Source organism: Mya arenaria, chromosome 15 (genome assembly GCF_026914265.1).
Source record: "Mya arenaria isolate MELC-2E11 chromosome 15, ASM2691426v1".
Taxonomy (NCBI): Eukaryota; Metazoa; Mollusca; class Bivalvia; order Myida; family Myidae; genus Mya; species Mya arenaria.
The window spans coordinates 24,199,474-24,216,692 of NC_069136.1; the positions used below are offsets into that span (position 1 = coordinate 24,199,474).

The 17,219-nt window shown below is 34.1% G+C and overlaps 1 protein-coding gene across 1 annotated transcript in view; it reads right to left on the minus strand.

The window, feature by feature from the left end:
- LOC128219925 (uncharacterized) overlaps positions 1-17,219 on the minus strand; it is an 80,791-nt gene that overhangs the window by 7,518 nt on the left and 56,054 nt on the right. The window contains exons 45-62 of the mRNA XM_052928103.1: positions 15,664-15,770; positions 15,234-15,315; positions 14,413-14,559; positions 13,117-13,281; positions 12,270-12,368; positions 11,195-11,289; positions 10,646-10,793; positions 9,585-9,702; positions 8,498-8,590; positions 6,741-6,843; positions 6,132-6,363; positions 4,688-4,860; positions 3,803-3,905; positions 3,324-3,506; positions 2,741-2,905; positions 2,052-2,169; positions 939-1,132; positions 276-452 (exon numbers count right to left, since the gene is read on the minus strand). Of these exons, the coding sequence (XP_052784063.1) occupies positions 276-452; positions 939-1,132; positions 2,052-2,169; positions 2,741-2,905; positions 3,324-3,506; positions 3,803-3,905; positions 4,688-4,860; positions 6,132-6,363; positions 6,741-6,843; positions 8,498-8,590; positions 9,585-9,702; positions 10,646-10,793; positions 11,195-11,289; positions 12,270-12,368; positions 13,117-13,281; positions 14,413-14,559; positions 15,234-15,315; positions 15,664-15,770 (2,502 nt within the window). The remainder of the gene's footprint in view (positions 1-275; positions 453-938; positions 1,133-2,051; positions 2,170-2,740; positions 2,906-3,323; positions 3,507-3,802; positions 3,906-4,687; positions 4,861-6,131; positions 6,364-6,740; positions 6,844-8,497; positions 8,591-9,584; positions 9,703-10,645; positions 10,794-11,194; positions 11,290-12,269; positions 12,369-13,116; positions 13,282-14,412; positions 14,560-15,233; positions 15,316-15,663; positions 15,771-17,219) is intronic.

Consider the following 17,219-nt stretch of genomic DNA (forward strand, 5'->3'; position numbering starts at 1 on the left):
AGTTATTTAAGCAAGATTAAAACAGATCAAAAAACTTCTGATGGATATTGCGGTTTCATTGTTCGTATGTCAGTATGGTGATAATTTATTTATTTAGACCAAGGCCTACACTTCACTTCACACAATTACTTTATAATTACAATACACTTTAAGTAAAGAAGTTATCTGTAGCTCTGTCTCTTACTTCTTATTCCTTATCCAATCATTACCAATCTTTGTTGCAGCGTTAACAGGCATAATATCTAGGTCATGTACTACTCTGAAAATCTACGCACCTCTTCGAGCCACTTCAAGTAATCATCTCCCATCTCGTGCTGTAGACAATTTAGCGAGAAGTTCTTGTTAAACTTCATCACTGCCAGCATACGGGACACAAACGGAGAGTATCGATCCAGAAGCGTCTCACCAAAGTCATGGGGGAGGGAGATTGGATCAGATACACTGTGCCAACCCTAAAGTACACAGAAAAATGTAAAACGGATCAATTTCAATAAACTTTTTATCCCCCTTGACCCAATATAATTCAAAGAGAGATGAAAAAGCTTACCTCCAATATTTCTATTGCTTTGAAATAAAATACTTGCATAACCAGTACAATGACTTACTGGTAGCATATTGTAGTATCCTAGTTTGAAAGCAGAACAAAAATGATATACAAATTAGAGGTGAAGAACTTCCCATTCTTCAACATTCCAATGAAGTTTCATGCGCAATGCTTTTTTATGTAAAGCCTGATGGGACTCAAAAAAACTACTCCTATATGGCATGAAGATGTATACATAAAAAGAGAAGTTTAGATATATTCTTCACTTCACTCAAATTGGATAGTGTCCAAGGAACAAAATTAATCTTTAGTAGCTCGATCAACTGTATAAAACAAAACTGTTCTCAAAAACATTGAGTGCTCCTACAAAACCAAACCATTGAGTGCAACTCACCTCTTCGTGTTCACACAGAATGTGCAGACAGTAGCGCTGAACTCTGAAAGCAGCCTTCAGCTCAGAGATTTTCTTCGTGAAGGTATGTTGATCCACAGAAGACATTCTCTTCAGCAGTTTCGGCTTACTCTTCTTTTCTTCGACCTCAACTTCATCTTTTGTATCTTCAGTTTCGTCTTTATCTGCATCCTCATCTAAAACAGAGAAAAATGTTAACTCAGGATTTTTTTTTATATTTTTAAAAAGTTAAAAGTGTTAATGAATGCAGTTATCTTCAACAATACTGCAAACTTATACAAATTACTAGCATAGCTCATCCAGTGTGGTTAATACCTTTTGCAAACCTGAGGCCATGATTACGAAGAGCCTCAAGTTCAAATCTAAACTCAGAATATGAAAGCTTTTTTTTAATGAAGGAACAAAAAATCAGATTTATTCCATTTTATTTACAAAATATATGTAAGGAATAGTACAAAACTCAAATATATATATTTCAGCAAAATTCACCATCAATGCTTAGCTAGAAGGAAAGTTATAATAAAAATGAAGTTTTGCCATATTGAGTCTGAACTCAGACTTAAGACTGTTCGTAATCACCGAACCAGGGATTGCATGATCTTCCAAAATCAAGAGCAAATCCTTCACAAGATGCTATTTTCATACATTGGAAACAGCCCATGTTGTCCATAAGTTGTAATCTACCGTATATATCTAAGCAAATGCTACGTACATCTTTTAAATAAAATCATACTGTTTTAGAAGAACGTCTTCTAATAAGAATAATTCAGCATTAAATGGGAATTATTGGGAGATGAAGACTACAGGAAAGTATAAATGTTAGTTACAATATATCTATGTATGTTCACACAGAAAGTGCAGACTAATCAAACTAATGTGAATGTTGTTTCCGAAAAAGGATTCTTTCTTTTTTAATAAATAACTAACTCGCCACATTTTCATAGTGAATATTTTAACATTTACAGGTTTAAAAGTTTGCCAATATAAAAGTTTTTTGCAACTACCAATGATGGCGACAAATCCTAAGAAAGAATCTCAACTCTTTTGGAAAAAAGACAAGCTAAACATCTGATGGGAATATTTCTACATCCATACCGAGTGTTCGTTTCAGGAAGTCCACAACAAACAGTCTGGGGTAGGCCCCAATGTCTTGATTCTCGGCAAAAAGGCTCAGTTGCCGAAGCAGCTTCCTCTGGGCAAGTTCGAACAGCTCCTGAAAAAGATGAGAGCTAAAGATAACTGCCTATAGATTCAAAAATAGAAATACAGTGGATGACAGTTTATAACATCAGACTCTTCGATAGATGAACATATTAGAAAATGAAAAATGTTAGCACGTTAAAGAGAGGGTGCATCTGTATAGACGTATAAACGACTGTGTCAGTGAAAAAATAACAAGAGCACCCGGAGTAGACACTAATGCTTGTCTGAGTCTTGTTTTCAGATGAACAAGTAGCATAACTCAAAAATTATGATAAGCCTTTTCTTTTAATGCATTATTTTCTTTTACTCATTTGACTTTAATGGTCAAAACAAAATAAAAACATGATTTGTGTAAAGATAAAAAAAAAAGCGATATATTGGCGCTTTTTTAATTGGTGATTTTGTGACAAAGAAGCTATAACTTGAAAAAAAATAATTTATGAAGGCTTATATATATATATAATTATTTTTAATCATTAAAGTCAAATAAGATAAATATAATAATGCATTCAAATATATATACCGTAGACTTTTTTTGCATAAACCTTTATTGTGCCCCTTCAAGGGCATAAAATACTTACGGTGAAGGACATGTTTTTCGTTTCATCATTCTGGGCGTTTTTCTGCTCCTTGGTGGGTCCCTGGGACTCGATCTCTTGACGGACTAGAGCTAGCAGATTTTCGTATGCAGTGTCACTTTTCTCTTGGAAACTCACAAGCGGGTATTTCAGGGAAAGGACACCCACCTAGAAGAGAGTAATACAATCACCTTCTATTCAATTTACACAGCTTAAAAATAGTTATGATAAGAAAATGAATTTGGCAAAGTGGTGTTCCAATAAAAAATACAATAAAAATAATGTAAATCAAAAGAGCAAATAAGGTTTGAAATGAATACAACTAATTTAAAAAAACTAATAAAAAACTGCTCATATAAAACTTATTATAAACATAAATTGAAGAAATATCATAAAATAATGTAAAAAATAAGTATATTTTAATACATTTTTTAAAATAAGTATATTTTAATACTTATTTTTGTACATTTATTTATCACAGTTTAGCCACAGTGCATCATTTAATTCAAAGTAATTAAAAGTAAGCAAGTGTGGTGAAATTTCACCCTTAAATATAAAGTATGACCAGTTTCAAATTAACACTAACCTCCGAATTTCTCCACCTATTGCCTTTGCCGACAACAGCAAGGATTACAGGAAGGCCGAGGGTGTTGGCTGCGTAACGGAACTCCCGTTGGCAGGTCTCAGAATCTGCGTACTGGTCTGAGACACACACGACTACCACACGCGCAGATAGCAGGCCAGAGGATATATCATCAAACAGGCCATTCTATAGCAAAAGTAATTGATAAGTTATCCATAGGTAATTTTTCACATTTAAATGATTTATTGGTTAATAGTCATTATAGGATAAATATTTGCCCATCAATCACCATTTCCGATAACTTTGACCAAACAAAAAAAATCAATAGTTTTATACCATTGGGCTGCCAAAGTATTTAAGAACAGAGAATAGGATTTTATGTATGTTCAAGGAAGGCGTCATATATAACCTGATATTATGCAACATCACAATAAAACAAAATAAGTTCTCAATGTTTTCTGGTATTTTAAAGAAATCCATACCTTTCCAACTTGTTCCACATCAATCCAGCACTTAACATTATTTTCCTCCAAAAAGTCTCGTATTCCACGGGGATCTGCATACCCTAAAGCATTGTCCAACTTCCTGTAAGGGAAAACAAAATATTGCTATAAATAGACTAATAGTTTATCTAAAGATATAATCATTGAGAGACTTATTTGATTTATTAAACCAGGCAAGATTTACTACAGTTTTGCATAATAGCTTATATTGTTTTACCACAGTAAAATGTACAAATTTTCTGGTTTTTTTACACTTATTTTTTTGGCGATTTATTATTTATTTAATCTATTTTTCTAAATACCCCTTTTTTGTATCACCCCTTAGCTACCCAGCTACCTGTGGGGAGCCCTCGAGCGCAGTACAGAATGCTGATGACATCAGCTTGTGGAGAAATAGTTCTCCAAGTTTATTATTTAATCACTTTTAAGTCCAAGCCTTTTATATATTTCAAAATATTTGAAAAGTCAGTTGTGTAAAATAAAACACATTTTAATTAACAAACGGTGGATTAACAACAGATTTTAAGTTTTCAGATTCATGGTGGTGTATTAAGGTTTATTGATTTTTTATCAAATGAGAGCATTCAGCTTCAAGAACACATTTGAAAAATAGGATTAACATTTCCCTTATACAACCTTTTTTAATATCAAAGGATTATTTGGCATATAATTTGCTGTTTCAAAAGAGTGCTACACAATTTTGACCAAAGGGAAGAAACTACAGTTGTTTTTAAAAGTAGCTTTTAAAGCTGTTATTTTCATTGCTTAGGCTCCAGTCTCAAATTCACTGTTGTTATTTCACTGATAAACTAAATATTTCACCAAAAAGCATGAAAGAAAAAAACAATCACATGACCAATATACCTGGTTCCCTGTGCGACAGCATTAGCAGAGTTAACCCATGTGTAGCTGAAGAAGCACGGTGGCTTAACGCCCATGCTCACTTTCCCCGTCATCCTAGATGCGATCGTCTCTTTCAGTTCCTTCAACTTTGTATCATACACACCGACCTTAGAATTGATCATGTTCACGAACACCTGTAGCAGATGAAATAAATTAAATACGAGATTATATAGTTGTTTTTTTTTAGTTTTATTAACAAATACAATAGACAATATGTCCATGAGTATACATTTACAAATAGTGAATTATATGCATGTAAGTAATCAAATGGTCAAATAAATCACCAATGATCATATAAATAAATATTCATGTTTCATGTCATAATAGAGACACAATATAGCATTATGTACATGTATATGACATATATATATATTTAATACTAATATAATATAAGCCTCATTGTCATCACAGTCATCAGCTTGTATGAATCTCAAGTTTGTTTCCCAGGTAGAAACCAATTAAAGTGTCTGTTTTGATATCCTAATCGAATTGTACCACAGATGAGGTTCATACCCTCCTAAATTATTTTCATAAATTACGGATTGCAAAAGAGTGCCAGTATCTTTCTGGTAAAGGTCACCATAACCATGACCTTTTGACCCTAAAATATATAGGGGTCATCTACTGACCATGACTTATATGCATACCAAGTTTGAAAACTGGTTGTTTGAAAACATTGATTGCAAACAAAGGTACGAAGCAGATGGCAGTGAGGATGAAGAAGCCAGACAAAGCTATGTGTCTGCCCTACTTCTAAGGCCACATAAAATTATCAGTAGCTCAGTGAATATAAATTATTCCAACAGTTTTATTTTAAAATTAATAAACAATTCATTACCTTGCACATCTCTTTGCAAGTTAATTGAAATAATAACAATAGCTCCCTTAATGTGACCTTGACCTTGAACTTTCAGGGATGTGATTGACCTGGCAGCTGGAGGGCTGAAACATTTTCAGCCATGGGATTATGGGGCGCTCTTGGGGTCAAAAGCGCACTGCCGTAGAAGAAAAAATAGCTTTTTAAAAGCTCTTGTGAGGGCTCTCCTGACTTTAAATTTGAAGCAAACTTGAATATTAACTTAAACAACTGAAAGCAACTGAATAATTTTTTTCAGGTTTATTTTTTTTTTGGGGGGGGGGGGGGGGTTCTCTGGGGCCATCAGATCCGCGGAATTCTGCGAATCCGCGGACAAATCACATCCCTGTCTTTTATAGCAAAAATATTGGCTCTTTGCCATATGGCCCCATCATTGTCATACAACTATCTTGTAAACAATTATTGAAATTGCCAGGGCGAAATAAAACAATTTCAATGACTACTTTTTAAAATCTTTTAAACTCTTCTTTTAATTATGCATATCCTAGGCTATAACCAACAAGGTTCGATGGAAAACAAATAGCATACCTCATCAGCAAGAATAAATCCAACGCCAACGCCTTTTTTCCAATCAAAATTTTCCCCAACTGCAACAACGACCATTGGCTTCTTGAGCGTGAGTCTTGCGAACTTGAAGAGGTCAACACAATCTTTATCTTGTGCGTAGTTGACGGACATAAACACGACAAACACCGCTGCGTCGCTAAGGGAGTGGGCCATCTCCTCTGCTGACATTTTTTCTTCAGGTTTCGGAAACCAGCTGCGACAGATATTTCAAAATTGTAATAGGAATAATTCAAATTAGGCAATCTACCAATTTGTAAGTTATGGAAAAATCTCTTATTATAGATAAACAAATTCTGCAAATGGCATAAATTTTGTGAAGGCTTAAAGTTTTAAAAAATTTTAAGTTTCATCAAAATGCAAATTAAAGACCTAGCAGAAATATTTTTACAAACGTTAGTGGCACTTCAGATAATAGCATTGCAAAATTTAAACCTCACATAATTAAGTTAAGCACCTAAAATGGAATTGGATCTAAATATAACAACATATAAACCTGATGAAAAACTTCTAAGCTAAAACAAGACAAAAATTATTATCCTTTAATTGATTTTTATTTCGTAATAGTCTCACCATTTGTAATTGGCCTGTCTTAAATCTTCACACACTTGGGCTGGATGGATAATTCCTTTCCTACTTTTGGGGGCATCCTTTGCACAGTAGGACAAAAATAGATCTGAAATATCCAAATTATGGATTAATTTCATTGTCGTAAGAATTTTCATTTGCATTTGAGACTTGGTCCAGATTATTTCTGAAAAGTATCCAGTGTTTCATACCTAGTCTTAAACTTTCTTCTTCATACACTTCATGTTAGCGTAATTATGATATTTTAATAGTTGATTTACATAAATATTAATTTCACAAAAATATAGCTTCAAAACAAAACGAAATAACCCTTAAAAGACGTTATATTGAAGGAACTTCAAGACTAGTGCAGTGAATAAAAATTACTGTCCGTCATGACGTCAGTAAACATCATCACAAAATCAGACCCTAAGGCATGCGCCGTAGCCGGTAACTTGGCAACGCAGGTCCCTGGGGTAAGATTTTCCTATCCGGACCGGAAACACATGACAGTATATATGACATATATTGAGAATATTGTCTGTTTTCATGTTCCATAGTGTTAATTCAATGATCATCTCATTGCTGTGTGCTGACTGAATTCTGAATTTTCATATGGAAAGTGTGCCGACTGAATTCTAAATTTTCGGAAAGTGTGCCGACTGAATTATAAATTTTCATACGGAAAGTGTGCCAACTGAATTCTGAATCTTCCAAAAGTGTGCCAACTGAATTCTAAATTTTTATATGGAAAGTGTGCCGACTAAATGCTAGCAAGGTTCAACAAATAAGTTGTCTGTTTTCATGCTTCAAAGTGTTTATTCAATGATCATCTTATTGCTATAAAATGTTTTCCATAAGAGAGTTAGATGGCTGTTAGATGTAAACCACTATACGGACACTATCACCAAGGCAAAACATGATTTTAATGCAACAGATCCCCTATTTCAACCCAACTCCCAATGACAGCCAAGCTCACAATTGCCATCTGCCATCCTACGAGGGCCCATATTTATTCAGGACTTGAGTCTGAGTTTCTAATTTAGACAGTGGGTTACAGACTCAGGCTTGAAAAACTGAATTCTTAAATGTTTCGAAATACGCATAAAATAAATAATTTTAACAAAAGCTGTGTGCTTTATTGTAGAATAGATTATTTGTATCATATACAGCAACTTTTTACCATCAAAATTGCTCCTATAAAAGCACTTTAAAAACAAAATTCTCAAACTCAGACCTAAGATGTTTGTGTATATTGACCCTGGTCTATCCTCAAATCAAGTCTGCCTAACCAGCTTCTACATGTAGGTCTTTCTTTAGATCCAATAGATTGTTTAACGATGCACTCTTATTCAAAAATAAGCAGTACAACAATTAATACAATTGTTTTAATTTCCGAAAAGAATAAATAAATATTGAATCAATATCAATTTGTAAGAAAGGTGAAGAAAACACGGTTTATCTACCTTAGGAGATTTAATTTGATCACTGTAAATCTTTTAGGACCCACCAGTCATTTAAAATTTATGCTTTTTCAGCTATTAAATACACAGTTACAATCTTGTTATCAATAACTAATATTTTCCATAAATGCATAATTTAGTAAGTAGTGAAAGGTTTATCACTTCAAATTTGTGTTTGTTACACATTTTTATGTATTGATTTTAAATACGAGTATCACTTTTAAAGCTGCAACATTTATACAATTGGAGGCACATGGATATGAAAGCCACTGCAACATTATCTGCTTACTGTTACCATACCTGCTGCTAAGTCTTTCCTCAAATCCCTCAGGCTGCGTATGGACTGCACCAGGTGAATGTCAAAGTCACTGTGGCTGTCTGGAGGCATACTCGCTGGAATAAGGATTTTTTAGGTAAGCCGTCCATCATTAGGATGCAAAGATGTGTTCATGCATTTTAGTTAAAAGCATTGATATTATTTGTGTGTCATATATATTGATTAAGCATTCATGTTATTTTGCATGGATTACATTTTTGAATAGCACTATAATGACGCTACTATTATGATGATATATCAAAGGGAGGTAATTAAACAAAATAAGACAGATTATATGACAAATTCATTAATTTGTTTCTTAAATAAAAAAGTCTTTATAAGAAAAAAAGTAAAAACTTTCAAACTTAACATTTTATGACTTTAAAATAAAATTAGTAACGCTTTTTGGTATTAATGATGGATGAATTACCTTAAATGCACCATGTTGTTGTAAACAAGTGTACAAAGTTTGATGTAAATATTACATGCCATCATTTTGCTCAACTCCATCAACATAACAACTACAACGACAATTACAAATATGGCTAGTATGAAATTGCCTCAACTTTTTTCTTGGCACTCAAACAAGGCAACAGTGCTGCAGAGCTAACACCAATGGTAGTCTGGTGTTTGATTTAATCATTCGAACAAGGGGCATAACACACTCAACGCTCTTTAAAGCCAGAGTTATGGGCCTTGCTATACATGTGTGTTTCTGGCAACATGGTTTCCATGTTTTATTTGAATATTTAGTTTGTTTTTGAGTAATGGCCAAGGTTTATGTTTTTTCATACTCAGATAAAGGACATCAAGGCTGTGAAAATATAACACAAACTCATTTTGCATTCATGCATAAACAGACAAGCTAAACATGTACTTTAATATGAATCAAACACAATACATACCTAAGAGGTCATTACACGAGGTCACGTGAAGGTCATTACACGAGGTCACATGGAGGTCATTACACCAGGTCACATGGAAGTACGTGACAGACACATACAATACATACCTAAGAGGTCATTACACGAGGTCACATGGAAGTATGTGACAGACACACATAGTACATACCTAAGAGGTCATTACACGAGGTCACATGGAAGTATGTGACACACTGCAGGAACGGGGACTTCAGAGCAATGGCTCGACGGATTGTTGACGCAGAGAACATGTGCATGTCCTTTACACCCTGAAAGGTTAAACAAGAGTTTTTCATTATTTTCTACTAATAATTATTTTGATATAAAAAGATGTTTTCAAATTTCCAAAAATCTATACAAAAGGTGAAAGGTGGGATTGAGAGGGTTCTGTCTCATGGTTGATTAAATGTCATTAGTAACATTTCCCTTTTTATCTCCAATGTATAATTTTATCATTGGAAGCCTTGCAAAAGATGAGTTACTTAAAATGTAAAGCACATAAACCATATAAAACAGTTCAATTCATATATAGGGGAATATATATTAATTGCTAGATTTTCATTCCTTCCTGTCCCCTCTTTTCTCTGCTGGCTCTTTAATTTTATTGACTCAAATAAAAAAGTTGAACTAGGGCCTGTATTTTCTTTATCTGTCCAGAACTGTCCAGGAACAGCATCTATTCTTACCTACGGTGTCCTTGTATAACATTCACATGTCAAAAAGGAGAATTCTTTGTTTGTTAAAAAATACATGTACTATATGATCCCTTATGCAAAAAGAAATAGCACATATTGAACGGTGAAACTGTCATCTACGAAAAATAACAAATAAAATCACTCCACCCACCCCATTTAAAAACACTTTTTAGAAAAAAAAATCCTGCAATTAATTTATATTGTCCCTAAGAAGACAGTAATCTTCCAAAAAAATACAGAATTAAATGCAATTATTTAACTTTATGGATCATGGTTGGTAAAACATGAGGTATTTCTCTCTACAAGTAAGCTAGGTGGTTTTAGAAAAACAAGAGGGCATGCACTATACAGCAACAAAATACAGCTCCCTGTACAAAGTTGTCTCCCTTAGAAAATATTGGCCATTAAAGAGCTAAATACACTGCTGAAACCATGGATAGCTAGCTAAAAGATCAGCCCACAATCAATGTTACACTTAACTGCCTATTTACTGTAACCATTACTTAAATAAACTCACAGCAGCAAGGCAATTAGGACAAGGTATCTGGAAGTCGTAGGTAACGCCGCGGAAAGACTCGGAGATGAGACCCTCGAATACTTCATGCACCAGGAAAATCACATTCTCTGGCCGAGGACCCTGGACACGAAGGATCAGCTCTGACTCTCTGGAAAAATGGTTTTATACACCGATGACAACATATTATATTTCTCTGATTGTTTCTCAACACATTAGTCATATTATTTTAACAAATCAATTCAATGTGTTATTAAGGATTAACAAGAGCTCCGATCAGTAGCAATAGCCACCACTTGCATTTATGACAAACATGGGCGCATGACTTGACATTTACTATTGTAAGACTTAAAGGCCTTGCCGCACATGTGCATATTTTTCTCCGGAAACATGTGTACCAAGTTTTATTTGAATTTCTTTAATGGTTTTTGAGTTTGAGTTAGTGTTTACATGCCAAGGAAGACTCTGACAACAACGGCAATTTGCAATACCTTTGAACCAAATCCTCCCTAGAAAATAATAATTTCATATGAAGCTTATCTTGAAACTCACCTGTTTTGTATCAAAACCGCCCTGTGACCATTCTTGTGTAAAAATGAGCCTCGTTTCCAGATATGGGCGCTGTCCGAGATCTGGTGCAACCGTACCTGTCCAATAGTTTCCACAATATTAATTACATGTACTTGTGTATGTGCATAAAAGCCAAGCCCAGAGACAGTTACAATAACAATTCAATTTGTTTTTGCCATGCTTTGTATTTCATATGCAATTCACATTAAGATAATATACATATATATACATACTGACATATCTGTTGAATAATATCGCTGTTTACAAATGAACTTAGCAAAGTGATCTGGTCATACAGTTAATAAAATCACATTCACAGTGTCATTTTGCAATGAAAGACCATCAATTCATACCGCCACTGTTAGTGGTTATGAGCAGTTAGATTTCAGCACATCAAAGATATTTGCTTGTAACTGTGCTGTCCTTGGGATTGTAATTTAAAACTTCAGTTAAATTGGTGCATTGATGTAAATCTTATGGAAACTGTGGATGTATGGATGCTTTGCACAGGTTTTAGCCCGCCTCTTGAGTAGTTAGTTCATGGTGTAATGTCAAAGTATATGCCAAATACCTCATAACTACATTTAGTTTTCTTTGATGTGCAATGCTGCATTCGATTTAAAGCTGCACTCTCACAGATTGACAAATTTGAGAACTTTTCATAATTTGTCTCAAAATCAGCTCAATTTGGCATCAATGCCTTCAATTTGGTCAGATAAGACAACTCACAACGGAACAGATCTCAACTGTTTGGAAAACTGCTGAAAAACCTATTATTCCATTTTAGTAAGGCTTTAAGCCATAAAACACCCATTTTTTTTTAATGTAAATATTAAATGTTAATGTTATCTTTCTTCTTATCTTCTTTCAGTCTTATATCACTGGTTTCCAGATATTTTCGCAAAATTTTGCTCATTCCAAGTCAAAAAATAAAAAGGTTGTCGAAACAAACTAAAACGATCAGCCGGCAGAGAGTAAAACTTGTAAAGCATTTTGTTTTTCTCAATGCAAATTGTCTTTCACCCCTTACACCTTTTACCTCTTCCTCAAAACATACCTGTCCCCTGTTGAAAAGGCCGGCCGGCAGATAGTCAAACTTGTAGATCATCTTGTTTTCCTTAATCCCTGAATTCTTTTCCACATCCTCCCACTGAAACTGAGTAAAGAACAAAGCATAAGTATATATTACTTATATAATGACTTACAAAACAAAAATGCTGCAGAGCAAACACAAATGCTCGCCTGTTGTTGTTTTTTCAGTTAAATAAGGGGCATAACTCAACCATTTTTAATGCCAGAGTTATGGACCTTGCTATTTATGTGCATTTTGTCTTTTGCAACATGCGTATTCAATTTAGTTTTTAAGTTATGCCCAATGTAAGAATTGACTTATAGCTAGTTAAACTTTTTAAGCCAAAAATATGTTTCTGTGAGGTTCAGAAATCAATTCATATTCATATTTATACTTAACATCCGATTGTTTCTTAAGCAAGAATTAAGCAGGGTACCAGTCAAGCATTTTTTTACTAGGGTTGACTGGTTCTTCCTTATGCCTGAATGTGGGGTCATTTGCATTTGCATTTGGGTCATTTTCCTCGGTGAGTTCTAGTAACTAGTCATGTGGCTATTCTTGGGATTTCATTTTATTTTCTCTCATTATACTTTTCTGGTAGTTTCTGATAAGATTCCAATTTGGCTGTTTTTTCATCTGGCCTTAATGTAAGGTCTTATCTTTTGCAAGTTCTAGGAAATAACCAGTCAAACGGTTATTCTTACCTTTGGTGTTTTTTTCAGGCATCTAGCCGAGTCCCAGGTTGACTCGTTCTTCATCTAGCCTAAATATGAGTTCATATCAACCTACAGGCTTCTGTGTGTATAGTAGCCAGTCAATCAGTTATACTTACATCTGGTTGTTTTTCAGGCATCAAGCAGGGTACCAGGTTGACTGGTTTGTCATCTAGCCTGAATGTGAGGTCATATGCTTCGGTGAGTTCCAGTAACCAGTCATGAAGGTCAGCAGGGTAATCTTTCCATACCACTCCAATGTCTGAGTGATTTAAACGCCCATTCTGAAAGATAAGATAATGCTGTATTTGTCCTATAAGAATCAAAGATTTTCTGTTTATAATAAAATTAATAGTTATGTGTAACCTACAATAGGGTAGTCCATTAAACTTAAGGGTACCAGCAGCCATTGTATAAAACCAAAATGCTAGTTCTTTGGTTTGGTTAATGTTAGACTTCACATTTATTCATTGGTCAATATTTATACAATAATTTATATTAACCAATAAAATCATTTCATTGCAAAAACAAATAGCCAATAGATAACCTGTGGATAACTTATCCAAGTTCTATACAATTGGCCGTAGTAAGTGCACTTAAAACAAAATTGGAGTTAATTCGATGTGAAAAGCGGAATAAGCTGAGCATTTATAGGGCTTAAGTCTGGTTTAGTTGTGTTAAGAAAAAACCATTACAAAAGACCTCAATGGAAAAATGATGATCACAGAATGAATATACACAATTTTAGAGGAACTATTTGACATCTCATTGAGCTTAAGTTAGTATGACATCAGTAAACATTAAGTCTCACGCCCTATTTGGTGAAATGTACAAAAATGTAACTTGCTACATGTTTAAATTTTGGTACTCAAGAAAAAAGATCAGTCATTTGTTTCCTGTCTTGCAGAAAAAATTGACCCTTCGGAATCCTGTGTCGCTGCTTACTAAAGGAAGCCTTGTTACTGGCTTGCCCTCAGGTCCCGACTGAACACAAAAAATATTTAAAATATCTTGAATTGGTTTACAGTTTCTGCAAAACCACTAGGACAATGCCTGGATTTTTTTCTTTGAAAATTTCTTAGCAAAATCTGATGAGCCAGAAACGCACATTACCATTTTTCACACCATCCGCTATGAAGTCAGGAGATGATTACTACTCATGTTTCAACATCAACTGTGTTTTTGTTGTTTTAAGAATGAATTGTGGCATCTATGTCATTATCAGGATATGAACGCAATTTGGCTGGTCTAAGTGTGTGGGGTCTGAAAGACTCCACATGTACTTTGATATTGTTATGCAATAATTGTGATCCGAACATATCCGACGATGTTGCATTCATCGGATGATAACCGCAATTGCCGAAAGGCAGTTCATTTAAGGAATATAAGTTGAGGTGTAAATATAAAGTACCAACCTGTATTGGTGAGTTTTTTACGGATACTACACAGGCCATCACATCTACGATCCACTGTGGGTTGATTACCACCTTTGTTTTTAGTTTCTCAGTAGTAAAATGCTGAAGGCTTCCAAGGTCATGCAAGAACCGAACGGCCTGGTGGACCTTTATTGGAAACATTATACTTGTTCATGTAAATTAGGCTGTAAATAAATATTACTTTCTAATGTATATTTGATAAGTGCATGTGGAATAATAATGATAAACAAATAGTATTTTTAACATCATTACAGGAAATGGCTCATATGACGAGATCTTTCTTCAAAAAAAAATCAGATTCTTTTTATTTTCAAGTTCTCAATTTAGTAAGTGCATTTATCCTCAATAAACAGCTATTCTATGGGACATTTGCCATTTAAAGTTCAGAATAGGCACATATTATAATTAAAAAATATTTCAGCATTCAATATAAGAAGACTTTATCATTGGTAACATGTTGTATACACATTCACACTTGCATATTCATTCCTGTAAAAAAAACAAAAAACAAGAGAACTTTGAAGCAAAAGCCAATGCTTGTCTGTTTTTGTTGTTTTAATCAGTTAAAAAAGGGCAATAATTCAACAATTGAAGTCATTATAACAGAGTTATAAGCCTTGATATACATGTGTACAAAAATTGTCTCTGGCAATATCAGTTTACAAAGTTATTGAGAAAAGGTTTAAGGTTTTGCATGATGATTGCGCTGCCGACAACAACAAAAATGATGACATCAAGTCTATGAGAATACTTCCCATTATTATTTTGCAAAACACAAAACAGAAACAATTGGCCAATACCTCAATTTTATCGAATATCCCAGAAATATTTGCAAGTTTCTCTAATTCTGTATATTCCATCACATTGCTCTTTGACCGAGTCCTGAAAATAAAAGATCAAAACTTAAAGGTTCCCAATTACCTTTAAAGCTGCACTCTCATAGATTTACCATTTTTACACCTGTTTTATTTTTTGCCTTGGAAAGAGCATTTTTTTGCATAAATATCTGCAAACCAATGACATAAGACTGTCATAAAAAATCCAATTATGCATAGTCAAGATAAGCCTGGACAAAGTTCATTCTAAAACGAATAGCCGCACGCACCAATGCACGCCCATACACAGAACCACTATTGTGACAACTATGTCTCGATAACCACACAGTGTAAATAATTATATAATCACGCTCTCTGACTAATACTGCCACCTATGGTTTTAACATGAACTCACCCTATGACATTGTTTTCAAACTGTAACCACACTTCAGGTATCTGTTCTCCCATGTACTGCTGCTCCAGGGTGACACTGAATAACTTCTGCTGTAACTCCATTATTCCCTAATACGGAAAATAGTAAAGGTAAGATTGATTTAAAGTGACACTCTTATTAAGAATCAATACATACACAAGTATAACAAACATACATTTTGAGTGATAAACCTTTAACTACTTACTAAATACTGTGAAATCATTAATGTTCGTGGGCATGAAATTTCGTGGTTTGCCGAAAAAAAAACAATTTCGTGGGTACTTGAATTCGTGGATTTTCATTTTTGAAAAAAAAAAAGATGCGATCGTCCTAGATCGTCTGCATAATATCCACGCGCTGGCCCGTGATTTCCGTCTTCTTCGTCACTCGGTTTATGACACTCACTAATGTGGTACGACATGCCAATTATTGCATATACCCATGTCACTTATCGATTTAATTGGGAATAAAGGTTATAAAAGAAGATGTACCCTGATCATAAATACAGATAGGGGAAGCCATTGAATGCCAATTAAGAATTTTGCAAACTGTGAAAACACCGAAAAGGTGCGTATATTGTCACGTTCGGTGCTTAGTAACCTTCAATGTACTAGTAATCGATTAATTATTTCATTTAATAAAAAAATCGAGTACAGACACTCATCACGCACATCTTGTAAACTTGGAGATTTTCATTAACAGCACACGTTTAAACACGTGCTTATAATTGTCATTTGCTGCATAAAACACATTTAATTGATTTGGATCATTATTTGTTAAAGGCAGTTATAATATACTAACAGAATAATGATCGTAAGTTATACAGTGAGACAGGTTTTAACACTGTATACTGCGACCTCTGTAAATAATATACTAGAGTATGTACTTAACAAGGCAATTGAAAAAGTAAATAAAGGGTTTATATTTCGTGGGATCTTGAATTCGTGGATCACCCAACCCACGAAAACCACGAACATTAATGCCCCACGAACATTAATGATTTCACAGTAAGGCATTTATGGAAAATGTTGATTACTGATAAAAAGATTGCAGCCCTGTATTTAATAGCTGAAATAGCAAAAGTATTAAATGATTGGTGAATGCTAAAATATTTACTGTGATCTACTATATTCTCATAACGTAGAAATACCGTGTTTTATGCACATTTATTTTAAATTAAACTCGGTATCCTTTATAAGAACCATTGTTTTCAACATTTATTCATCTTTTTTGGAATATTAAAACAATAGTATTAATTGTGGTAAATCTTATGTGGGAATAAGAGTGCATCTTTAAATGTTGCAATGATAAACAAGTAATATAATCTTTGAAGACCATATGTGCAGTAAAAGATCTTTCATGTGCATGCGATTAAGAACCATCATGAAATAACCATTCCTTGGTGACCATCGACAAAACTCAAAGTGGGGATCAAATCTCTGGGCCTTCTGATCCAGAGTCTGACATATTCACCACTCAGCCATTACCGACAATATTATAAAGAAATTATATGACAAATTTGTGTGAGAATTTGGGAA